At 46.0% G+C, this 25000-nt stretch overlaps 3 protein-coding genes across 3 annotated transcripts in view; 2 read left to right on the top strand and 1 right to left on the bottom strand.

The window, feature by feature from the left end:
- The window catches only part of LOC310780875 (sodium-coupled neutral amino acid transporter 3-like), a 14809-nt gene extending 8729 nt beyond the window's left edge, over window positions 1-6080 (top strand). The window contains exons 11-16 of the mRNA XM_083641382.1: window positions 89-168; window positions 304-404; window positions 566-690; window positions 1284-1428; window positions 1564-1667; window positions 4274-6080. Of these exons, the coding sequence (XP_083497508.1) occupies window positions 89-168; window positions 304-404; window positions 566-690; window positions 1284-1428; window positions 1564-1667; window positions 4274-4378 (660 nt within the window). The 3' untranslated portion in view covers window positions 4379-6080. The remainder of the gene's footprint in view (window positions 1-88; window positions 169-303; window positions 405-565; window positions 691-1283; window positions 1429-1563; window positions 1668-4273) is intronic.
- Window positions 6081-6359: 279 nt separating this feature from the next.
- wasb (WASP actin nucleation promoting factor b) lies at window positions 6360-15143 on the top strand. Its single transcript, XM_083641617.1, has 11 exons — window positions 6360-6574; window positions 7869-8009; window positions 9194-9280; window positions 9615-9708; window positions 12147-12176; window positions 12267-12305; window positions 12434-12638; window positions 12797-12972; window positions 13291-13934; window positions 14339-14444; window positions 14555-15143. Exons 1-11 carry the CDS (start codon window positions 6470-6472, stop codon window positions 14611-14613), a joined length of 1686 nt encoding a protein of 561 aa, XP_083497743.1. The 5' UTR covers window positions 6360-6469; the 3' UTR covers window positions 14614-15143.
- Window positions 15144-15288: 145 nt separating this feature from the next.
- LOC310781072 (semaphorin-3F-like) overlaps window positions 15289-25000 on the bottom strand; it is a 15633-nt gene continuing 5921 nt past the window's right edge. Inside the window, exons 3-18 of the mRNA XM_083641613.1 lie at window positions 21404-21564; window positions 20601-20663; window positions 20357-20476; window positions 20031-20124; window positions 19784-19903; window positions 19525-19670; window positions 19297-19411; window positions 19125-19194; window positions 18364-18508; window positions 18041-18263; window positions 17842-17930; window positions 17709-17750; window positions 17142-17299; window positions 16539-16606; window positions 16250-16377; window positions 15289-16133 (exon numbers count right to left, since the gene is read on the bottom strand). Coding sequence (XP_083497739.1) covers window positions 15717-16133; window positions 16250-16377; window positions 16539-16606; window positions 17142-17299; window positions 17709-17750; window positions 17842-17930; window positions 18041-18263; window positions 18364-18508; window positions 19125-19194; window positions 19297-19411; window positions 19525-19670; window positions 19784-19903; window positions 20031-20124; window positions 20357-20476; window positions 20601-20663; window positions 21404-21564 — 2159 coding nt within the window. The 3' untranslated portion in view covers window positions 15289-15716. The remainder of the gene's footprint in view (window positions 16134-16249; window positions 16378-16538; window positions 16607-17141; window positions 17300-17708; window positions 17751-17841; window positions 17931-18040; window positions 18264-18363; window positions 18509-19124; window positions 19195-19296; window positions 19412-19524; window positions 19671-19783; window positions 19904-20030; window positions 20125-20356; window positions 20477-20600; window positions 20664-21403; window positions 21565-25000) is intronic.

Genomic DNA, 25000 nt, shown 5'->3' with positions numbered 1-25000 from the left:
AATATACAGTACTACAATATACAAATACTGTGTTCAGTCAATGTTTGGTGTGTTCGTCACTGAGCTTCTGGCTTTGTTTGGTTTTCAGACAGCGTACACCATCCCAATCCTGGCGTTCGCTTTTGTTTGCCACCCTGAGGTGCTTCCCATCTACACGGAGCTGCGAGAGTAAGTCTGAAAGTGATCAAGGAAAACGGCACATCCAAACTGTGCTTCCTTCATCTGTACACAGATAGCAATGCTTCAAGTTTGATTTGGGACTAATGTAAAAAAAAAAAAAAAATCTGTTTACTTTGACCCCAGCGCTACCAAGAAACGCATGCAGACTGTTGCCAACATCTCCATCCTGGCCATGTTCGTCATGTACCTGCTAACCGCTCTTTTTGGTTACCTCACCTTTTTCGGTAAGACACGCTTCAAGTCACCTCTGTGCCGACGTTGTGAATCGCAGCGTTTTGAAATGAAAGAGCCGCCTGTTCTCGCACTCCACGTTACTTGTGTGTGAACGCGGGACTGGAACCACGTGAGATATATAACTTAGGGCTCTCTGTTTCTCCGCTGGCAGTTGCTGTCGAGTCGGAGCTGCTGCACACCTACAGCAGAGTGGACCCCTTGGACACACTGATCCTGTGTGTGCGTCTGGCGGTGCTGGTGGCCGTCACGCTGACTGTCCCTGTGGTTCTCTTCCCGGTGAGATGTGCAGCTCTGTCATTGTCTGTCATTTTTGCCCCGAAACTAGGGATGCACCGATCCACATTTTTCACTTCCGATCCGATTCCGATACCTGAATTTGGATATCTGCCGATACCGATATTATTCCGATACCGATATCTTTCTTGAATATACAGTATAGGCAAAGATTTGGCCAATTAAAGATTTTTTTTTGTATATACCTTGCAAAAAGCAGACAAAATTAAGAAAATATACAAGGCAAAGAAGGATGATATTATACATGGGCAAAGTACGGCCAGCGCCCCCTGGATTTATTTATTTTTTAATTCCGATCCGATTCAGATCCGTGAATTATCTCAGTATCGGCACCCGATACCGATATTGGATCGGATCGGCCCCATCCCTACCCAAAACATCATTGCACTTCACGATTACGTCCAGATAGAAACTGTGCAAGAGCGTCCCTGCTGGCCGGGGGTTGTGTTTATCTTGTGACCGTTATGTGGTAATCGTCCTACATTGCATGACCACTGCATGAGACGCATGCTAAAACCTGTCTCCTCTCTTCCTCCATCTTTTCCTTTCCTTCTGCACCGTCCTTCCTCCCTCAGATCCGCCGGGCCTTGCTCCAGATCCTGTTCCCTGAGAAGCCCTTCCACTGGGCCAGACACATCTGCATTGCATTTTGTCTCCTCGTCATCGTCAACCTGCTTGTCATCTTCGTGCCCTCTATCAAAGACATCTTTGGCCTCATCGGTATGTTCACAGATGCAGAATAGGCCAGCTGCTCCTGGCTTCACACAGCATATTGCATGCTGAGAACTATGTGCAATTACTTGCTGTGTACAATCTCACTCATTTCACTTCTCTGTTCTCCTCGTCCGTCTTCAGGAGCCACATCTGCCCCCAGCCTCATCTTCATCCTTCCTGGGATCTTCTACATCCGGATCGTTCCCGAGGAACAGGAGCCTTTGCGGTCCAAACCCAAGATTCAGGTAGCAATCCATTCCTTCACCTATCACAGGTTACAGTATATGTCTAGTCCGTTTTTCATCTAGGCAAAGAAATAATCATAACAAACGAGAAAAAGGAGCTTCTTGAATATTAGGATCAAGATTTAGTCACGAAGTATAGTACATGTGTACTGAAACAGTTTAACAAACAATGTACATCTCAGTTAAATAAACAGAGGCACAAAACGCAACACGTTTCAGACCTGCTGAGCTTTCTTGTGCCACTTTTTTGATATTTTCCCAAAGAAATAATCATTAAAGGAGCAGCTCACCCTAAAATCCAAAATACATATTTTTCCTCTCACCTGTAGTGCTATTTATCCATCTACATCGTTTTGTGTTAGTTGCCTGAGTTTTGGAGATATTGGGCCCTAGTGATGTCTGCCTTCTCTCCAATACAATGGACCTGGATGGCACTCCACTTGTGGCGCTCAAAACGGCAAAAACATACATTTGACAAATTCAACAGCAATGTCTCTTTCCAGAAACCATGACCCGGTTATTCAAGATAATCCACAAACTTTGTTGTGAGCAGTTTCATGTAGGAACTATTTTCTTTAGACCGAACTACACCCACTAGCTGCGAGCTAGTTCCTACATGAAGCTGCTCACAACTAGGTCTGTGTTATCTTGGGTAACCGGGTCATTATTTCTGGAAACAGACAATGCTGTTGAGTTTTTCAAATGTATTTCTTTGGCACTTTGAGCACCCCAAGCCGAGTGCCATCCAGTTCCATTGTTATTGTGTTGGAGAGAAGGCAGAAACTCTGCGGCCGATATCTCCAAAACTCAGGCAACTCACACAAAACGATATAGATGGATAAATAGCACTACAGGTGAGAGGGAATATATGTATTTTGGATTTTAGGGTGAGCTGCCCCTTTAAATATTAAACCCGACGGACAGTCCCGTCTTTATTTGTCACAAACAGCACGACCGCGTGCCATGCAGCACAACACGAGGTCGGCGGCACAACGCACACAAACATGCTGCAACGGTGCCATGAAATGTGTCCTCCGCATTTGACCCATCCTGGCTGCTCCTCCTCCTCCATGGTTCAGCTGCTCCTCCTCCTCCATGGTTCAGGCCAGGAGCGGTGGGCTCCTCCTCCTCCATGGTTCAGGCCAGGAGCGGTGGGCAGCTGCAGTGAAGTAGTGAGACAAATGCCAGCACTCCAAATGTCCTTTCACAGGTTTCCTCAGCGTTGAGGAAGAAGAAGGTCTTTGGCTGAAACGTCCGTTGTTGCTGCCCTGATTGAGGAACATTTAAAACCTGTGAAAAAACATTTGGAGTTCTGGCATTTTTCTCACTACTGAACTCTTTGCTTGCCCTGCACCAGAGTGAGTTTTGAATCTATTTTGAGTGTGCTCGCTACCGGTGAGTTTCAGCGGCAGTCAAGTGCCTGGGGATCATTCTTCTTCCACTCATCGCTGGTCAGGCGACATGATGCAATGCTACAATGCTGCCGTGAAAATGTGTCCTCTGCGTTTGACCCATCTTGGCTCGTCCTCCATGGTTCAGGCCAGGAGCGTGGGGCAGCTGCATTGTTGAAGCGCCCGGGGACCGTTCTTCTTCTTCCAACTGTCACTGGTCAGGTGGTGACCTTCTGGCGACGACCTTCTAAAGAATACAATGAATTTATAGACATTTCTGAAGCTAAGCTGACGTTTTAGTGCTATCAATGAGATTGGAAAACACTACATTACCGTAGCAAAGGCACCGTTTCTTGGAACATCCCAACTTCCTGAATCTGGCACACTACTTAAAACAACGGTCATTTCCATTGGGGTTGGCAGCACGATGAACGATAGCATCGACCACCGTCGATGAGCCGACCCCCATCGACCTCTGAGCCTGCTACATCGGACCAATGTGATTAATTACCGTATCTCTTCGAATTAAAATATTTGCAGATTTAATCATAAAAAAGTCCAACTCCACTCAACCGTGACACACGGGCGCTGGGCGGCATTAAACAAGCGCACGCTGAGCCCAGTACAGAGAGGCGGTAGAGCGGAGAGGAGGAGGGAGGAGGGAGGAGGGAGGAGGGGAGGATAAGCAGAAGTTGATTGTGTCGTTTAGTTGTTGTGAAAATGTTAAGATAAAGAAGAAATTTCACGTTCTTTCCTGTTTTCATCCCAATGTGAGTCATGAGACAAGTCTTCAACTGAATTCAACCTGCCATGAAGTCGCTCCATTACATAGGCTGCCTGCTGCTTTCTATCTCTCCTTAACAGGTTCAAAACTGAGACTACACTAATCTAACAAATCTAACGACTTCATAAATCATTAATTAATGATCGTCAATGACGATGCCATCGTCCATCGCAATGTTTCACTGTGGAACCATCACGATGCCTATATTTGGGTGACATCGCACAACCCTAATTTCCATGACAGCATTATCAAACTTCTATGGCAGCCATCTTAGATGTACCAAATGAGACATTCAATCACCAGGAAACACCCATTCTATTCATTGCAGTACTATGATGTAGTCTTCACTTGGTGTATATTTGATGCCTGAGAAGCTTTGTTTTGTTGATCTAGATTTTGTTCTCACTCCTTCCCTCTGTCTCCCCCTGCAGGCCGCATGCTTTGCTGCAGTGGGATTCATCTTCATGATCATGAGCTTATCCTTTATCATCACTGACTGGGTGACTGGAGAGTCACGGAGTGGAGGCGGCCACTAGTGGCTGAACAGAGGAACTACCAACAGAATGCCAACCAAAAGCTCTCCCCCCGTCGTCATTAAATTACCCCCGATCTGCCGAATACTCCAACCAAAGGTAAACAAGAGCGTTTGGCCGCACGAGAGGAGGGGATACATGATGAACCTTCGCCTACGAGAAAAGAACAGAGTTGTGATTGTGACATGGAGCAGACAATAGGTCCTATATGGAGGAGAGAACACAGATGCACAGAAGAATAGCAGTGTGTTCTGACTGAAAAAACAAATCTATATTGTGGCTCGCATTAAGGATGTGCTTTGGTGGCATTTGTAAGGATGTTGGAGAGGCAGCATGAAGGATAAGAGGGAACAGCATGACTCAAATGGAAATCCCATGTTATATATATCGAGTAAAGATGGCACAGGCTATGAGATACAGTTTCATGGAATGACGCAGTCACTGCCAAACGTCCTTCCTATCCACTTCCATGCAATTTCAGTTTTTATGGAGAAGAAATTTGATATCGTGTTATATTGCATTTTCCCCCCCCCATCCTGGGAATTTGCTTTTTTTATCGTAAAGCATGTCGCTCTGTTCACTCATCATTGACTGTTTTACGACGTATTAGTACAATCAAGTCCATTTTGTAAAAGTGTTGTCCCCAAGTATTGCTAACTGTGATGACTCTGACGTCACCGATTCAGCGAAGTCTAGTCAGAGCCCGATTTTGTTCTGCGACATAATGCAGTATACCACACTAATGTTTCCAGTCGATCAAACACAACTGATGATGACTTTAATGGGAAAGAATCGAGTGTGTTCAATGTGTTTATTTTTAATCTTATAACTTGAATATTGTGAAGACAATCAGCTTCGGTCTCCAGTCTGAGGCGGCCTGCCATGATCAATAACTATGATTTGACAGATACCGGTACAACTTGCGGTGCTTTGCTGCTATACTCATGAAGGTCATTTAAAACCGACAATTACTGACTCAAGGAACACATGTGACTCACCAGAAGTGGAAAGATGGTTCTCAGCAGTCTTGAAGGGGTTTTCTATGTCTGAGAACAATCAAAGAATGTGTCACATCAAGAAATACACTTTGTACAGGGTTATGATATTTTATTATATTTGATGTACAGTGAAGGCTGTTACAAAATGAAACAGAGCATTGAAAACCAATGTAAAAATGCTGTCCTTAAAGGAACACTCCGCGATTTTCAATGCGATTTTCAAATTTAATTTGCACATAATCTCACACATATCTGAAAAATGACAACAGTTTTGCAGACATTAATTTAGTTTGATGGTTATTGAGAGTTTATTAACGTTTTTTGAATTGAATTGAGTTGTGGACCAGTGGTGTCATTTGTGCATGTCACTGGTCCACAACTGAACTCAAATCAACTCTCAATAACTGTCAAACTAAATGAATGTCTGCAAAACTTTTGACATTTTTCGGATATGTGTGAGATTATGTGCAAATTAACTCAGCATTGAAAATCGGCGCAGTGTTCCTTTAAGCAGTCTGAAAAACTTCACTATGGTGAATAACTTATCTATGGATCTTCTGTATAAAAAAAAGAATTGAGTCTGTTCTGTTCTGTTGTTTATTTTGTTATTTTGGTCTTGAGATTTGACTTTAAAAGAAATTTTGATTTTGTTATCCGTCCTGTATATTTTTAAATTAATTTGACTATTATTTGTCAATAAAGTTCAATCTCTTTCATTTGTACATATGTTTTGAGGTCTTCTTCAGCTACAATACATACAAGAACACTACATGCGCTTCAACCTCACAATTGCATGACATCAGAATTTATACCACAGGAGGCGAAAAACTGAGAAACAGAGCACTGCCTGTTCTGAACATGGAAGCGACGCATTAATTTGTGCTCAGCTTGAGAGAGAGAGAGAGAGAAGAAAAAGTGGGGGTAGAGAAGTGCGGTTGTCCGTTTCCTGCTCTGAGTTGGTTGCACATCACAGAGGAGAAGAGAAACCTTGTATTCTGTCAGTTGAGAGGAGAGCGGAGGACGGGGAACTTCAATGTCGTGCGTAATCCTCTAAGAACGACTGGGAGATTTTTGTTTTTTCACCAGAGAGAGCACCATGAGCCGTGGATCCAAAAGCAAAGCGCAGCACAGCCACCACAGCTCTGTGCTGAGCCAGCAGGAGAATGAGAAGGTGGAGGATCTGCTGGGCAGAAGGTGTGCTGTAAGTCCTGACCTGGCCTTGGAGACGAGGCTTTTCCCCCTGTGTCTGTGTGTGTGCTTTCTGATGTGTGAGGCTATGTTGTAAAGTGACAGGAGAAGGCATCAGGTAGTACAGGTTCTGCATCTTTACCAAGTCGGGCCTGGAGCCTTGTCTCTGTTGCCTTTGGCGGTGAAGCACTATGTCTCGAATCTGTATGAGTGTGAGAGTTGAGCCGTTAAACCGCAGGCTTTCAGTAGCGTTCAGTGTCGCTGTGTTAGAAACTAATCTGGTCTATTTGTTCTTTAAGGCAGCTTTAAATGGATGTCCTGTATTTTTGTTAGAAATGCAGTTTAAAATAAGTTGCTGACATAATTATATCATCAAAGGAGAGGCAGCTGTAACAGGAAATGGTGAACCATTGCTTCCTCTGACAGAATTAGAGGTCTAGTCATACAGCAGAGCAGAAGTTGCTCCCTGAACTCAACTGAAATACATATTTTCTTCCGCTGTGGCTGGCAGCAGGCATAATAGAACAACAATACTATACACTGTATACCGTCACCCTCTTAAAATAATGGCACTTTTTGCAGAAAATTATATTTTTGCCTAAATCATCTCTTCATGATGCTGGCCACCTCTGGTAAAATGGCCTAAGTCCTTAATTGAAAAGATCATGCTGTTCCTACCTGGTAGTGCAATGGCCTATGTCAAGCCTGTGACTTAGGCCGTTTTATGTTTGCCTAAGTCAAGACAATGTGACTTAAGCAACAAATAAAACAGCCTAAGTCACACGCTTGACATAAAATGCAACTGTGTAAGTCAGGCCTAAGTCAGGTTTTTTTTGCCTATTAAAGTGACATAAAAATTGGCCTAAGTCATCTAATCAGTCATTTAATCGTTTTATGTTACATAAATAGTGTTATTTGTATGTCAATAGTCATCTATTGTCATAAAGAAAAATTGTGGAATGATCATATATTCTGTATTTGGTTCAGTTTTTTACATTTTCTGAAAAACAAAAACAAAAAAAGTGACTTGCGCCACTATTTTAAGAGGGTGACGATACTATAGAATACAACAGAAGCTAAACAGCCAAAGTGAGTGTTTTTACAGCAACACTGCAATGCAAGCTGTTATCTACATGAGAGCACTTGAGGAAGTGAGTTGCCACCACCGTGCCATACCAGTGCCCCAATGTATTGTGTGTGTGTGTGTGTGTGTGTGTGTGTGTGTGTGTGTGTGTGTGTGTGTGTGTGTGTGTGTGTGTGTGTGTGTGTGTGTGCGTGCGTGCGTGCGTGCGTGTGTGTGTGTCTAGGCCATGGCCACCGCAGTAGTCCAGCTGTACATGGCTCTGCCTCACAGTCCGTCCAGCTGGAGCCTGCAGCACACTGGAGTGGTCTGCTTTGTCAAGGACAACCCTCAGCGCTCCTACTTCATACGCGCCTTTGACCTGAAGGTAACCACCACACACACAGACAGCTCACAGTCTCTCAGGTTTGGGCCCTCTTCAGACTGGGGTGTTCTAAACCAGGGGGTTTCAAAGTCTGGGACTGTGGCCCTCCCCCCCCAGACAAAGCTTGGAGAAAGGCGACCCCTCACTCAATTCCTGGAGGCCTATTGATAGTATTCTGTTACAGCACCACACGGCCATCTTGGTAGGAAAATAGCAGGTGATTGTAATCAATTAACAGGTGATTTACAATCAAGTGACACAACCAGCCAATGAGCTATGTGTATTGCAGCGCCATATTGGTAGGAAAATTCTTGTGACATCATGGGAATAGGTTGAGGCCACGTCTCGTCATAGACGCTGGTTTAGCTTGCTCGGCCTGCCTGGGGGCGTGGTCAGGGTGGGGTGAAAACCCCCGTTCTATCCATTCAGCAGTTAGAATTTAGCTGATAGCCCAGCCCAGGCAGACACGATCGGGGATTTAGCCACCGCAGTAAACGCACATCTGAGCAGACGTCTTGTGTTCTGCTCTAGAACCCCCAAACATGTAGTTTAGAGCCGCAGCACCGTCTTTTGGTGAGTCAGCCCATGAGATATATGGGCGGTTTTACCCCACTCGCGCGCCAGCCGTTTAACATTTTGTGGGCGTTCGCAGACATGCGGACTGTCTCTATGAGCTGTGTGTATTGCAGCGCCATATTGGTAGGAAAATGCTTGTGACATCATGGGAATACTATGGATTGGATCATGAGTATGTTCTTTGTTGAGACACTCAACAATTGAGCCAAGATAGCCTGATATGGCTGTTTGATATACTTCAGATGACATCAAATACATAGAAATCATGGCATTTATTCATTTCTACCTCTGGGAAGGTGGGAAAAACAGTACAATTCCCCCAAACTACTGTATCTCTTAACTATCTTTAACCAAATCACACACATTTAGGGTATTATGTGATCTCCTTTTGATAACTAATGTAATACCTGAAGTCATATTTTTTCACCTCCATTCACTCAGCCTCCCCTGAAACTGCTTGGATGCTGCCCCCCCTGGGGAGGCCCGCCTCCCTCTTTGGAAACCTCTGTTCTAAACAAACACTGTGTTAAAGAGATAATACACAATGACAGAGGATGACTCTGACTGCTGTTGCGAGGCTGAAATATCGATCATCTTTTTCCCCCCCATAGGCAGGGAATCAGGTGTGGGAGCAGGAGCTCTACTGCCAGTTTGTCTACTGCGCTGATCAGCCACACTTTCATACTTTTGCTGCTGATGTAAGCAAGAACACACACACACACACACACACACACACACACACACACACGAACACACACGCACACGAACACACACACACTCACACACTCACACACACACACACACACACACACACACACACACACACACACGCACACCCACACACACACACACACACACACACACACACGCACACGAACACACACGCACACACACACACACACACACACACCTTTTCTTTTATTGCAATTTCTTGATATTAAACATGCAACTTCCTGTCTTGAGAGAACTTCAGAATATTTATAAAATATAGTTTTTGATGAGTGTGTGATATCTTGTTCATTTCTAACACAGGACTGTCAAGTGGGGCTGAACTTTGCTGATGTACAGGAAGCCGAGGCTTTCCAACACGCTGTGCAGGAGAAGATGTTAAGAAATAACCGCCCAGGTCAGCCAGTTCAACGTCTCCATGTACAGTAGTTGTTTGTTTTTGCAATTACAATTAATGTAATTGAGTTTTTAGATTACGGTTCATAGCCATATCTTAAAGCATAACTCCTGACTTTACGATAGTCATATAGTATCTTTGTAAACTATCCAGATGGTTCTTTGACTTAGTCCAAAAACACTGGTAATACTACATCAATGTGATCCAAAGGGCTAACTGCAATAAGTTTCCTTATTCTTAGTCAAATCAATTTAAATCCACTTAAATAAGGATGATTTAAACCGAAATTTGAAAGCTTTCAGACAAAAACTCTTTATATATTCAGATACATCATTAGCAAGCAGTCTAAAAACCAGTATTATGTGCTTTATATATATGTGTAAAAATAAATAAATAATAATAATAATAATAATAATAATAATAATAATAATAATAATAATAATAATAATAATAATAATAAATACATAATAATACTACAATAATACAGTACAATAATAATTGTACTGTATCTATTACAGCTTTGCTCTGCTCTGCTTTAGACCGGAAAGAAATGTGGGTAACACTTTACAATAAGGAAGGCGTGTCCAAAGTCCGGCCCGGGGGCCAATTGCGGCCTGCGAACCGATTTTAAACGGCCCCCGCCTTGTCTCTCAAAATATACTATATGTGGCCCTCCACACAGTATTGCTTCATCAAGCAAGTTCACTTTGCGTTATTTCCGTTGACCTAATGATGACAGCATTATTATCAGACAGTTTGTAGGCAAGCACCAAGTAGGAACACCGCAGGTGGAAGTGAAACTAATGTTTTCAGAGGGTAAACAGTAAACGAATGGTTACCTAGCAACAGACATTTGCCACTGGGTGGCAAACACGGCCCCAACAAAGAAGCATAAAGTTGGCAGCGAGGTTCCGCCACTTTCAGGAGCGCTGGAAAGTTGAATACTTTTTCACTGAAAGCTGAAAGTTACGTTTGTCTCATTTTTGCCAAGAGACCATCGCTGTTATGAAAGAGTTCAATGTGAAGAGATATTACAAAATGTGCGTCCTGGTGGCTCACCTGGTAGCACGCGTACGATGGAGGTTCGGTCCTTCGCGCGGCCGACGCGGGGTCGAATCCGACATGGGTCAGGTCCTTTGCCACATGTCATCCCCTCTCTCTCTCAGCAGGGGATAAAGTGAATCAGACTATTGGACTAATGTTTAGAGTACTATTGTATGTTTATTTTTAATAACTTATATGTTATGTTATCTTATGTTATATTATAGGTCTTTTCACATGATCTAATCTGGCCCCCATTCAAAAACGTTTGGACCCTCCTGCGATAAGGTACACAAAATGTAGAGCCGTTAGAGCAGGGAACTAATGAGGAACTAATGAGGAACTTAGTTAATGGTCAGTTCTTGTGTAACTCCGAATCAAATTTCATAGAGAGAGTATGATGCAGCACTTTACTTTAGGGGACACGAAAACGGCAACTAACGGACCAGTAATAATTAAGTAATGATTCAATAACCGTGGAAGATAGACGTATGACCTTTCCTGACTTTAAACTGTCTGGTAATGTTCTGAATGTCTGCAGTGAAGTTAAATATCTTGGTCACGTGATCACAGACCAACTGACAGATGACGAGGACATTTATCGTCAGTGTCGTATGTTGTATGTACGAGCAAATGTATTGTCACGTAAATTTGGTTGTTGCACTGATGGAGTGAAGCTGACTCTGTTTACAGCCTACTGTTCACCTTTGTACACTGCACATCTGTGGTTGAACTATAAAAAAGCCAGCCTTCAGAGACCGCAAGTGGCATATAATGATGCTCTGAGAATACTGCTAAAAAGGCCCAGGTGGACTAGTGCGAGTGAGATGTTTGTGAGTGCTGGAGTGAACACACTGCAAGCTGTCTTGAGAAATGTAATGTACAGGTTTATCTGTCGGTTAAATGATTCTGAAAATCAACTTGTTGTGGTGCTGGTGAACATTGCGTACAGTGCCACCCGCTGCACGTCTCAGCTTTGGGAGCACTGGTATAGGTGTCTTTTAAAATGAGTCACTAGACTATTTTTATTTTGTGTTTTCTTTTAATCTTTTTTGTATTATGTGTATTTGACTGTATTTTTGTATGGACCTCGAGCCTGCAATAAAGTCTATCTATCTATCTATCTATCTATCTAATACTCAATTAACTACTAAATCAATCATATCACCTGTCCATTAGTTACCAATTTTGTGTCCCCTAAAGTAAAATGCTGCATATTTGCCACTCTATCAAATTTGATTAGGAGTTACCCAAGAACCATTAACTAATAGTTCCTCATTAGTTCCCTGTTAGTGAAATGGGTTAACTTTCGGGAAAAGTCAGTTGCAGAAATGCAACTGATGAAGTGCTGCAAACTGCCCCCCCCCCACACTCATATCCTCTATTGTTATTTACAGAAAAGAAACAGCGCTCCCTGCCGCCAAATGGTAAGATGCAATAATAGTGTTGACAAAATGAATAGCTATAGTGAAAGTAATCCTTCCTTCCTCTGATCATGTTGTCTGATACGTTTACAGGCAGAGACAGAGGCCTCCCTCCACTGCCACACGGCAAAGGTGGGTGTGTCCCTCTTCCTCCTCTTGCACGTCTTCTCTTCCTGTTGGAACTGTTCTTACCACCCATGATGCATTGGGGTCAAAACAAGTGCCAAACTGTATCTAATCTGTATCTACTGCGAAACCAGGACCTGGCATGGCGGCTTCTCCCTCCATGGCCACAGTGGACATCCAGAATCCAGATATCCAGGCGTCACGCTACCGCTCCGTAATGTCACCACCGGCTCCCTCACACGTGACGGAGAAGAAGTCCAAGAAGGAGAAGAAGGGCAGCAAGAAAAAGGGGGGGAGCAAGCTCTCCAAAGCAGACATAGGGGCACCCAGTGGCTTTAAGTGAGTATGTCAGGCAGTGAAGTTTGGTGTTAATTATCTAGAGGAGAATCGTCGTCGTTTTACATGATCCTCTCTATTATCAGATCTATTTGCTGAAAATAGATCTGCCCAGAGTTCATTTTTTTGATTGCGCTCGCACCTGTTTTCCCTCCTGTCAGGCATGTTAGTCATGTCGGCTGGGACCCCAACAACATGGACCCCGATCTGGTGAAGCTGCTGGGAGCTGCTGGGATCGGTGAAGCCGACATGCAGGACGAGGAAACGTCCCAGCTCATCTACGACATCATCGAGCAGTCTGGGGGCATGGAGGCGGTCAAGAAGGAGGTGAACCAAGGTGAGACTGCATCCTTTTGTGCCTCCTCGCCAACCTCGTACTCGTACCCATTACTGTGAGGGTCTAATGCAGTCCTTCTCAACCTTTTTCATATCAAGGACCATCATTTAGTCCACATTCGAGTCACAGACAGACCCCCATGTCATGAGATTTCGTCTCTCAGACCCAAATATACTCATACATTTGTGGGGGACCCCCTGGAACCCCCTCACGGACCCCTGGTGGTCCCCCCGGAACCAACATTGAGAAACACTGGTTCTAAAGTTCAGCTGGGTTGTAATCCATCATCTTGTCTTTTCTCATTCCTTTCCTCTGTAGCTGGACCTCCTCTGCCCCCTCCCCCCGGCAGGCAGGGCGCTCTCCCTCCGGTGCCCGGCGGCTTCCCCTCCTCTGCCCCGGCCCCTCCGGCTCCTCGGAGCCGCGCCGGGCCCCTACCCCCTGTCCCGGGCCAGCGAGGGGGCCCCCCGCCGCCGGCGGGCCCGGGGCGCGGAGGCCTACCGCCCCCGCCTCCCGCCGCCACTCGAGGCGGACCTCCACCTCCGCCGCCTCCGGCCCACGTCCCGTCACACCCCTCGCCCTCCAGGTCCTCCCACTTCTCCCCCCCGCCACCGCCGCCGCCCTCCTCCATGCCGTCCCACCACGCCGCCCCCCCTCCCCCGCCTCCCTCCGGCCCGCACCGCTTCCAGGGCGCTCCGCCTCCTCCTGCGCTGTCTGCGCCCAGCAGGGGGGGCCCTGCACCTCCTCCGCCTCCTCCCCCTCCGCCCCCACAGGCATCCAGCTACTCAGACTTCCCTCCTCCTCCTCCTCCTCCTCCGTGCGCCGGCCCCCCACCACCACCACCACCTGCCCCTCCATCTGGGGGAGGAGGAGGAGGAGGAGGAGGAGGAGGAGGTGGAGGTGGAGGTGGAGGTGGGAGAGGGGCCCTGCTAGATTCGATCCGACTGGGGATGAAGCTCAAGAATGTAAACCAAACGTTTTTCTTTTTATTATTATATATATATATTTGATATATTCCACAAATGTTATATATCAACATGCAACTCCTGATTATCATACTGAAATGCATCATAAGTAGTTTAAAGGAACAACAACAAAAATGTAATTCTGTCATCTACTCACCATCATGCCAGTTGAAACACAGGCGTAGTTTGTCCATATAACACACAGGGAAGTTGCCAGCACAACTGGACAGAAAACCACCATCGACTTCACTTCAGTACAACTGGAGTCAGCGGTTGTTATGACAACCTCCATGTGTGTTATATGGACAAACTTCACCTGTGTGGCATGAGGTGAGTAGATGACCGAATTTTCATTTTTGGGTGGACCGTTCCTTTAACTTGATCGTTCCCGCTGTGTATTGTAGGTGACAGATAATCCAGTTCCATCTGCAGAGCCAGAGGGAGGGGAGGGCATCGTAGGAGCTCTGATGATGGTCATGCAGAAGAGGAGTAAAGCCATCCATTCCTCTGGTAAATATGAATGACTAAATTGCTCCTCCACCTTCCACAGAAGGCAGTTCTGAAAACCTTGAATCAAGAGAGTGAAAAAAAGTCGACTTTATATTTGTCTTCTGTTTCAGATGAAGGTGAAGATGACGGTGGGTTTGATGACGATGAAGATGACGAATGGGATGACTGATAGAGCCTACGAGTTGTTGTTCCTGTGGATTTTCCTTATATATTTGCCCCCATATGAACTTAATTTGACTGTGACTTTTACTCGTCAACCGCTAACTTTTGCAACACTGTTGGTAAATGCGGTTTGATTTGGCACGGGTTCGTTCATCGCCGTCTGGAGTACAACTTGAACATGATTAAAACTGTGCGAGTGATTAAAATACGTATGTAATTTGATATCAAGGACTGAAAGTGAAAGGCTAATTTGAGACTTCAGAAATTTTTATATATTTGTTTGAACATCTCCAGTGTATAATTGATCAGCATGACAGCACAAAGCACCGTTACTCACAAAATGAAGGTTGAATGGTGGCCCTGATGAGAAGATATTTCCATTTAACGAGTGCTCCTTGTCCTCCTTCCATTGAAAAGAGCCTTTCTAACTTTTGCAAAAGACAGTATTTGGCAGAACAACAATCAATACTAAATCTGAGACAGGTTCATTCCCATTTTTTATAACATGTGTACATATAAAATGATCTTCCTACTGTATATTTTTCATACATTTGTGCAAAGAGCCCTAATAATTCCCTCTAAAACCACCACCGACAAAGTGCATAACTGGAAGAATACTGTTTGCTATGATATCCTCAACACACACACAGGTCACTAGAGCACAGGACAGTAAGGGAGTCATTCCTCAACACACACATAGGGGTCACTAGAGCACAGGACAGTAAGGGAGTCATTACATGACAACAGCCAATGGAATAGTTTGAAAGAATACATTACACCTTACAGGCAGCATTACACATCGAGGTTGCAAAAAAAAAGAGAGAGTAAACTGTACAATTGGCAAACAAATAAGCATGCAACATAGCATTTATACCCTTACAATATTATCATACAATACAAGAGTAAACCAATGGATTGACCATATCATGACCATATATATTATATTCACAATCAATATATTACATTTTCTATTTCAAGATACTTAACAACGGCATGAGAGCGCCGCCTGCGTTTTGTGTGAGAGGAGGCGACGCACAGTCCCGTGTGTCAAACATGGAAGTCCACCTAGAGTCCAGACATGGAGGACGCCGTCTCGGTCCCCCCTCCTCTCTAGCCGAGGCCTTGCTCCTGGCTCTCTGTGTGTCTGCGGCTGGTGCGTTTGCGCTGCTGCTGCTGTTTGGGACTGAGCTGCTCCCAGTAGGACTGGCAGTACTGGTTGATCAGTCTGATCTCGGGCGGGAAGGGCGTGGGGACGAGGGGCGACTGCGGGTAGGGCTGAGGGGAGTTGTGGCGGTCTTGTCCCGCCGCTGCCGCCACCGCCGGGCGACTTTTGGGACGTTCGTCCTCGTCCTGAGAGGTGAGGGCTAAGACGATGGCCCGGTCCAGGATGCGCAGCGCCACGCGGGCCACCGTGTGCTTGAAGTTGTTCTCCGTGGCGAGGCAGTGGTAGAGCCCGGCGTCCGATTGGTTGAGAGACTTCAGGAGGATGCCGTGGTTGGTCTTCAGGACTCCCCCCATCCGGTTGAGCTGGAGAACAAAGAAAAGACAGTGAGGAACGGGTTTGAGTGAAGGATTCCTAACGGGGATAGTGTGGGTGATTCCCCTCGATTGTTTAGAGGAATGCAATTGTTCTTCTCGCGTACCACTTTCCTCCTTCCGTCTCTCTGGAAGAGCCACTTGACTGTGGCCTGTGGCGAGCGGGGCTGACACTCCAGGAACGTGCTGCTGCCCTCCACACCAAACTGCACCGTCTCTCTCAGACGTTTCTCCACTGAACAGAAAAAGAACAGAGGAAGAGCAGTTAGTGAGAATTGATTTTGAGCTTTGAGCTTTCAACAAAAACATTGAAGTGACCAGGATCCTCGAACACACACACACACACACACACACACACACACACACACACACGCGCGCGCGCACAAAATGCCGCACCTTTGGCGTTGAAGCCTCTGCACTGCCTCAGTGGATCGCCATGTTTAACGTCCTGTCTTCTGCTCCTCCTGAGACGGAGCAAATCAGAATTGAGAGGGAATTCAGTTGAGTTGACACATTATAGAGAGGCAAAGTGAACGTCACTTCCTGCTTCAGCACTGTACCAGAGATTTTCTTCGGCCATTTATTTTCCCATAGACATTTCGTAAAATGCTTATAAAAAAATAGTTTTACTTGGTCAAACCAAACGGTTCAGCTATATTTAGAAACGGGAGAGACCATAGAACATTTCACTCAGTCCAAAAAAACAAAAACAAAAACGTCATTGTTAAAAAATATTTTCGTTAAACCCGCATTTCTTTTACGTTTTGGTCCGAGTTAAATGTTATGTTATCTCACCTGTTTCTAAATATATCTGTGCCATTTGTTTTGAACAAGTAAAACTATTTTTTATAAGCATTTTACCAAATGTCTATGGGGAAAATAAATGGCGGATGAAAATCTCTGGCACAGTGCTGAAGCAGGAAGTGACGTTCCACTTTGGCTCTCTATAGTTGCATAGGAAAGCAGTGTAAACAGTGTGGAGAGACAGTGACCCTGAACCTCTTGGTGGAGGGGGTGAAGGCAGAGCAGCTCTCTCCGTCCCAGGCACAGTAGGGGTCCCGGGCCAGGCAGCAGTCGGAGCACGCCCGGCCGTACGCCCCACAGCGGTGCAGAGACACCTGGGTCAGCCCCGCATCCGACGACACGTACAACTGTTGCTGTGGTGACACAATAAAAAATAAACTCAAATCAGTGTGCCTGTGAAGAATGGAACATGATTTATTCAGACTTTTTCTTAAAGAACCCATGAAATGGCATCTTTACTTCCTGGATTTGATGCATTTCCTTTTGAAACAGGATTTTGGGGTGGGACACATAACGCAGTGAAGGATCATTCAAAAGTCTAACCAATCAAATATGAGACAGGGAGAGAAAGGCAATTTTATTGGCAGGAAGGCTGTGGAGTGTTAAAAAATAATAATAATAGAAATTACAATTTACGCCTACTAGTGCAGTATGAGGTCAACATAAAAAAAAAATGCTAGAAATGCTTCCTCTCTTTTCCGGGAAGTAAAAATAATAGGAGTTAATTTCAGGAGGCCTTTAAATAATGAGAATTTTGCTTACTCTTTTCGAAGATATCTTCATCGTCTTGACAGGAGCTCTGGTCTGTAAATAAATAAAAAGCAGACACATCAGTTCGTCTTCATCTTTGAGATCCGTAGGTTGAGTCTTTTCAGGACAACATATTGAGACATACCCTGAACACCTCCACTTCCTCCAGAGTGAGCTCCTCCATGCTGGTCGGGTCTTTGGGCAAAACGATCACTTTTTGGACAGTGCCACGATCTGGGTGTGGGAGAGGGGGGGGGTTTATAGTTAAGCCATGCTCTGCCTTGCCAAACTAATCTTTCAGTCAGGCCGGTGTCTTCACTCGGTCCATGCTGCGTCTCTCTCACCTGTCCCTAGGAAGATCACCTCGTAGCGTCCATCCACAGCGTCCACCTGATCCACCACCATGGCAGTGTAGCGGTAGTCCACGCCGGTTCGCACCACCAGGGGGCGGCGGTGGATAGGGTAAACGGGATGGTACATGAGGGGGTGCGCTCTGATGAAGTTCACCGCCTCGTCTGAGTAGTCCTTGGAGGAGCGGACGCCGGGGGTAAACGTTCCTCCTGGACACTGGATGGGAGGAAAGATGGGGTGGAGATTTTTTTATATTGGTTTGGTAGGTTGCAGTTTCATTATATCACTTTGGAGATATAGCATGATTGAAACATACTGTTCCAGGCCGTGGGTAGGGGATCTTGCCAGTGTATTCTGTCCATTGGTAATTATGGCCGTGTTTGTGGGCAAAGGGTCCATTAAATACTTTCCGGATGTCGGCCATGGAGTACACACAGACCGCTGAGCCCTTGAACACAGAGCTAGAACAGAGAAAAGACAACAATTAGGAGAGTTAGCTAGGGGGTACGGTGGCGCAGTCGGTAGCGCTGTCGCCTCACAGCTAGAAGGTCCTGAGTTCGATTCTCGCCTGGGACGCTGTGGGCGCTGGAGTTGTGACCCCCCCCATATCTTCAGTGCCTACTGCCCAGGTGGGCTATCTCGTCGAAAGGGCCTTTCTGTGTGGAGTTTGCATGTTCTCCCTGTACCCCCCAGGGGGTTCCTCCGTACATAACCCCCCACTAAAAACATGCAGAAGATCGTCATCCGACCAGTGACGACAACATCTGAAGTTGGTCCAATGATGGTCCCCGGGCGCTGGAAAGAAAAAGCGACCACTGCTCCTGGCCTGCCCCCCGGAGGAAAGGACAAGCCTGGATGGGTCAAATGCAGAGGACATATTTCACCGGCCACCGTCAGCATGAGTGTGTGTTGTGGCCGCATGCATGTGTTGTAGTGTGTTCGTGTGACAATAAAGACGGGCTTCCGTCTGAAATCGTGTTTTAGCCAGGGGGCAGCTAGCCTAGCACCCAAACATAGGGAGATGAATCCTATATCGATATTTATGAGAAGACATCCAAGCATCCATAAGCTGCTCACCCAGCGGTCGTGAAGAGAGCATACACCACAGGGTTTCGTTCGTCCTGCGTGGGCTGAATAAAAACATCCCCTGGAAGAATGACGAAACGGCAAATCAATAACACAATCGTGAAATCGGTTTCGATTCAAATGCAATCAGTTTGAATCGGGGGTATTTTATTGTGGGACTCACTCAGTTCATCAAAGGGCGTCTCCACCCCGTCTTCTCCGATCACGGAGCAGATGAGGCGAGCCTTGAGGAACGTCGTCCAACGGTTCACCAGGGACTTCTGTCCACCCTCGTCGTTCTAGACAGGTGGAAAAAAACCCAAGGCTACAGCTCAGTACGACGGCCCTCTGCTTCACATTACGAGCGCGCCTGGGCGGATCGTTACCACAGATGGAATTTGGGTTAACTCACCAGACACACTCGTCCCACCCGCGCCACAACGCTGGGGCTCGCCCCGCCGCCCGAGTCCAGGGTCTTCTCACGGAAAAAGAAGTAAAGCTTGTCGTCGTTCCTCTCAGCGCTGTCGGGGATCTGCTGGATCTGAGTGAACACGGGTTCTAGAGGATCAAAGACAACGACCACAAGGGATGAGAGGAGTGAAGCTGGTGGTTGAGATATAAAATAAGAGGAATCATCATGATAAACTATCATCACACATGCACTTACTCACCATTGAGCCACCTGGAGTCATATTGCTCGGTCCTAATGGCTGTTCTTCCTCCCATGGTCCTGAACAGGGCCGCATCTGTACTCATGAAGTCAATATGGACGCCGGCATAGAGGTTCTCATCTGCAAAAGACAATGGGACACAGATGGACACACAATGGACACACATGGCAGATTAGGGTTCAACGGGACAAGGAATCGAAAAGGCCTTAGGGGTTATTTTTTAACATATAAATGAAGGGAATCTTACTGATGAGAACAGCAAAGTTCTCCTGGTTGGGATCATAGGAACATTTCCCCTTCCCTGAGTCCACGTACCCAGGGACCAGCCGAAACAGGTAGTCCTGCGGGAGCGGATTAGAGAGAGGGAGATAGGACGCGTAAAAATAGAGCACTAACGCGTCCCCGAGGGAGCATGGGGGGAAATTGTAAACAAATCATTGTCCCAGTTTGTTAGTGCTGAAATATTTAGCAGGACAAATGCTTTCCAGGCCTGCTGCTGCTGCTGAGGGACTTTGTGTGACTTTTAAATCCCCGCTTTGAGCACTGCACATTTCTTTTCTTTGTGTTGTTCACCTCTGCCCTCCAGCCTCTGTTGACGAAGGTGCAGATGGGCTGGTACGCCCCGGTACCGCAGGTGTACAGGTGGGTGCGGTTCCACGGCTCGATCAACCGCACAAAGTTGGCACACTCGCCCTGGGTTAGAGAGGCGGTAAGACAAATGGAATTCAAACAAACCACGAGGGCAATCATTGTCCCGTCTTGAAAACGGTCTCACGATCCTTGAAAAGAGCAGCACACAAGAAGAACAAGATCCCACCTGTCTTCCCTTTCCTGTCATTTGACATTCTCCCTTTCTCTTGGCAGATGCTGGCCAGTGGATCTGCATTGAGAAGAGTACAGATATATAACTGTTAAATCCCCCCCCCAAAATACAGAATTATCAGGGCTTACATTTACAGATCTGGAGAACTAATACTGCATAGCAGACACCAAACAGCAGAGTGCATTTAAGAAAACACAAACTGTTGCTGTTTGTATATGTTTATGTTTATGTTTATTTATTTAGCACACATTAAAACAGTGCAAGGAGGGAACGAAGCCCACAGGGCTTGTACGGAGTTCCACCCCTATCAACAATCATAATCGTACAATCATAATCATATCAAAAATAATCATATCAAAAAAATTACAGAGTTACAATAGGCTAACAGAAAATGAGTCTATTGACATCCCCAGGCTAACACAATGACTTATGCAGATAAATAAGGAGACAAGGTACAAAGCAGAGGGTTGCAGATGGAGGAATAAGGAGACAATATACACAGATGGGAGAAGGGCACACAAAAGAAGGCAAAAGAAAAACAAAGAACGTGACAATGGCAAGGGCAGAGAGGGAGCTGGATTGATGGTTGGATGGTTCATGTATGGATAAGATGCTTTTTAAGATGCTTTTTAAAGAGTGAGTGAGAAGCTATGGATCGGAGTTGAAGACTTAATTCGCTCCAGAGCATGATGGGGCCTCTATAAGAAATGTTGTGTTGATGACTTGACGTTCGGGTGAAGGGTAAATAGAGGTTATTATTGCTGTGTCTTGTGTGATATCAATGAATGTATACACACTATGAGTGGCTCCTTGTTGACGTTTTGCATGTCCAGGGCCACCAGGTACTCCCGGCTGCCCAGGTACAGACGGCCTTGGTCCTGGTCCATCAGGAGGATCCGGTAGTCGCTGGTGTTGAAGGAGAAGCTGAACGGCCGCACCGCCCGAGTGTCCAACAGTTCTGTGGGACGAACACACACGCACAGGGGATGTACAGATGTGCATGGACACACACAAACACACACACGCACAGGGGATGTACACATATGCATGGACACACACAAACACACACACGCACAGGGGATGTACACATATGCATGGACACACACAAACACACACTATCAGTGTGGAAAAGTGTTGCAACATTCTCATAAATGTTTGTACAACAAACTACTTCATATCCAGCAGGGGGAGCAAAATTTCCCCTTTACTTAAAGGAACACTCTGCCCATTTTCAACCAGCTTTGTATCATTAGAACATCAGTAGTGTATCAGAAAACTGTAAACGGTTTTGAAGTCTGTCATTTAATTTGACAGTTATTGAGTGTTAAAGTGTGGACCAGTGACTAACTCAAATTAATAACTCATTAACTCAAATCAACTCTCAATAACTGTCAAACTAGATGAATGATGAATAGTTTGACAGTTATTGAGAGTTGATTTGAGTTAATGAGTTATTAATTTGAGTTAGTGTGGACCAGTGATGTCACTGGTCCACACTTTAACACTCAATAACTGTCAAATTAAATGACAGACTTCAAAACCGTTTACAGTTTTCTGATATACTACTGATGTTCTAATGATACAAAGCTGGTTGAAAATGGGCGGAGTGTTCCTTTAACTCTCAAAACTGTTCATATTATTCCCCCAACGCCTTTTTAAAATGCTTCATCACTGGCTTGGCTGAACTTACAGTGCCATGACCAAACCAAACACCATTTGTCACTTATTTTTTCTGCAAAAATGTGTGCCAGTGATTAAATATGACTCAACTTAGAGCATTTTAAGAACCCAGGTTCGCTTTTAAGATCTCAATATTTGATGATGCGTTTCCGACCCTGTCTGACTGAGTTGCATGGCCCTGTGGAAAAAAAGGCGGACGGTCCCTCAGGATGCACGGTCAGTGGAACTCGGAGCTTAGGGGCCGTGTTCGCTAGAGCATGACCTGTTAAGACACGCCGAAATGGAAAAATGCTTCTCCTCTTTTGTTTCACGAGGCCTTCTCTCCCCGAAGCTTTGATTGAACCATTTTCCTTTTGCTGTTAAACCAAATGGACTCTGTCTGCGTTATTGCACTATTCCACCTCAGAATGTGAATTACCTTCTCCTCCTCCATCCAATCCACACAATAACTCACTGCAGTATTTTTGAATTCACAAGGCATCACACAAATCATGTGCATATGGAAGATATTCATGGTGCTCTGCTGTGTGCTGCAGATGGAGTCATGGCCTGAGGCGTTTGGGACAACAACAGGCTTAACAATCACAAAGCGCACTTCACAGAGACCTTCAGACGCGGAGGAAGAGCATCTTTATTTACTTCAAAGTGGCTGGCATCTTCCGGCTTTGAGGTCAATGTTAACAGGATGCAGTCAGTCGATGATGTGCCCCTAAAATAAGCCAAGCAGATCGGCTCTTTGGCAGGCGCGGCGCGGGGGTCTCGAGAGGTGGGGGGGGGCAAGGTCCGGTTCTGATCCTGAGAGGTAAACACAGGATAACAAGCCCCCTGGCTGCCGGGGTCCACACTAGGGCCGTAGTTGTGGACTCGCGGCGCGGGCTAAAACGAGCAACGCCACACCCGTATACATGTCTGCATCGTCCGCAAATAGCAAACAATGTCCTGCCATCATCCGGTAAACATCCAGAAAACACTTATCCCCTGACAACATTGTAATAACAGTGGAGCGAAAACACCCTAACAGACGTATGATGGCCGGTACAAGGCGACAGCTTATTTGACGGTAGGGATGGGGGTCGAAATCGATACACCATAGTATCGCGATATTTTGCCTGATGATATTGTATCGATATTTGGACGCCAAGTATCGATATTTAATTTTTTTTTTTTTTTTTTTTTTTGCAGGCCATGCCATGCCAGGCCACCGGGCATCTGCCCCCGAAAGTGCCCGATGTTGCAGCCCGCGCCTGCAGTGGCGTATTGAGTCCAGAGAAGCTTAATAATGTAGCCTACATGTGGGGCAAAAACAAAACAAAACAAAAAAACACTGCATGTTTTACTTCCGGTGAGCTCAAGGAAAAGGTAGGAAAAGGAGTTAGACAATATATCGAAATATCGCAATATTCAATATATCGCAATATTCAATATATCGCAATATCGGCGATATCGCAATACTATCGTATCATGACTCAAATATCGTTTTAGTATCGTATCGTGGGCATCTGGTGATTCCCACCCCCTATTTGTCGGTGCTGCTGAGTGGGCATGAGATCCTATTAAAACGTGGTTTCAATTTCACGTTCTGCTCTCGTGCAACAATCGCTGACTAATTCTGTCCAACTAACAGTCACTCGAGTCGCTTTAGAAGTTTGTTTAACTGACACAATTTCCCAGAAACAGGGGAAACAATACAAGATCTCTATCCTCTGCAGCTGCAGGCCAGCAGAGTCTCACCCAGGCGACTTCAGTTCATTCGTTCAGAGGAGTCACATGACATGCACCTCCCCCCCCTCATGCACCCCCCACCCACCTCTCCAGAACCTCCTCCGCAGGCGCCTTTGCAAACAAAGAGAGTCCCTGTCACAAACAATGAACACTAAATCGTTGGAGTGGCAGAAAAGGAGTTGGGCCGTAAATCCGCACTTTTCTCCCTCTGCTTTGGTCTTAAGCAGCAGGGGGAAGGGTGGCTGAGGTCTGTTAGGACGTGGCTGGCCTCCCTTATCTCTAAAGCCCGTGTCAACGGTTAATAGTTCAATACTTGTCACTTGTCACTTATCACAACAGCTGCTGCTGCATGGCGTGCTGCTCTGTAACCATGTGGGCAGGAGCACAAGCTTGTACAAGTGTGTGTGCGTACAGATGACTACTTCATACTGTGTATATAAGCTGTTTACTGAATGGGATTAGAGTCAAGGGTTATTATACAAAACGCACTGCAATTACTCTCTCAGGCTGTAAAAGTGAACTGTGAAAGCACTCGCCTGCCACCGCCGAGACGCGGGTTCGATTCCCCCCCCGGCAGCGGTACTACTTGGTCAGACGTTCCTACTTACTACAGACACAATTGGCCGTGTCTGTGGGTGGGAAGCCGGTGGGGTATGAGTGCACTAGCGCCTCCTCTGGTCTGGTCTGGTCTGTTCGGGGGGGGGGGGGGGTGTGTGGAGGGTAACTGGGGGGAATAGCGTGATCCTCTGCACGCGCGACCTCCTGCCGGTGAAACTCCTCGGTGTCAGGTGAGAAGAAGGTGTCAGGTGGCGGCTGCACATGTAGCGGAGGAAGCATGTGCTAGTCTAGGGGCTCTCCCCAGATCGGCAGAGGGGGTGGAGCAACGGCCGGGGACAGCAGGGCGAATTGGCAAAGTACAATTTGGGAGAAAAACCGGCAATTTCTTTTTTTTTTTTTTTTAATCAAGCTGTACAATGAAGCACCACCCTGTA

This window comes from Poromitra crassiceps, assembly GCF_964638095.1.
Source record: "Poromitra crassiceps genome assembly, chromosome: 8".
NCBI lineage: Eukaryota > Metazoa > Chordata > Actinopteri > Beryciformes > Melamphaidae > Poromitra > Poromitra crassiceps.
The sequence above is the reverse complement of the archived record's forward strand: the minus strand, read 5'-3'. Positions and strand labels throughout refer to the sequence as shown.

Coding starts and splice junctions, on each gene's coding strand:
- wasb (XM_083641617.1), top strand. CDS start 6,470: ATGAGCCGTGGATCCAAAAGCAAAGCGCAGCACAGCCACCACAGCTCT. Junction 8,010..9,193: donor TACGCGCCTTTGACCTGAAG/GTAACCACCACA, acceptor TCCCCCCCATAG/GCAGGGAATCAGGTGTGGGA. Junction 12,306..12,433: donor TCCACTGCCACACGGCAAAG/GTGGGTGTGTCC, acceptor CTGCGAAACCAG/GACCTGGCATGGCGGCTTCT.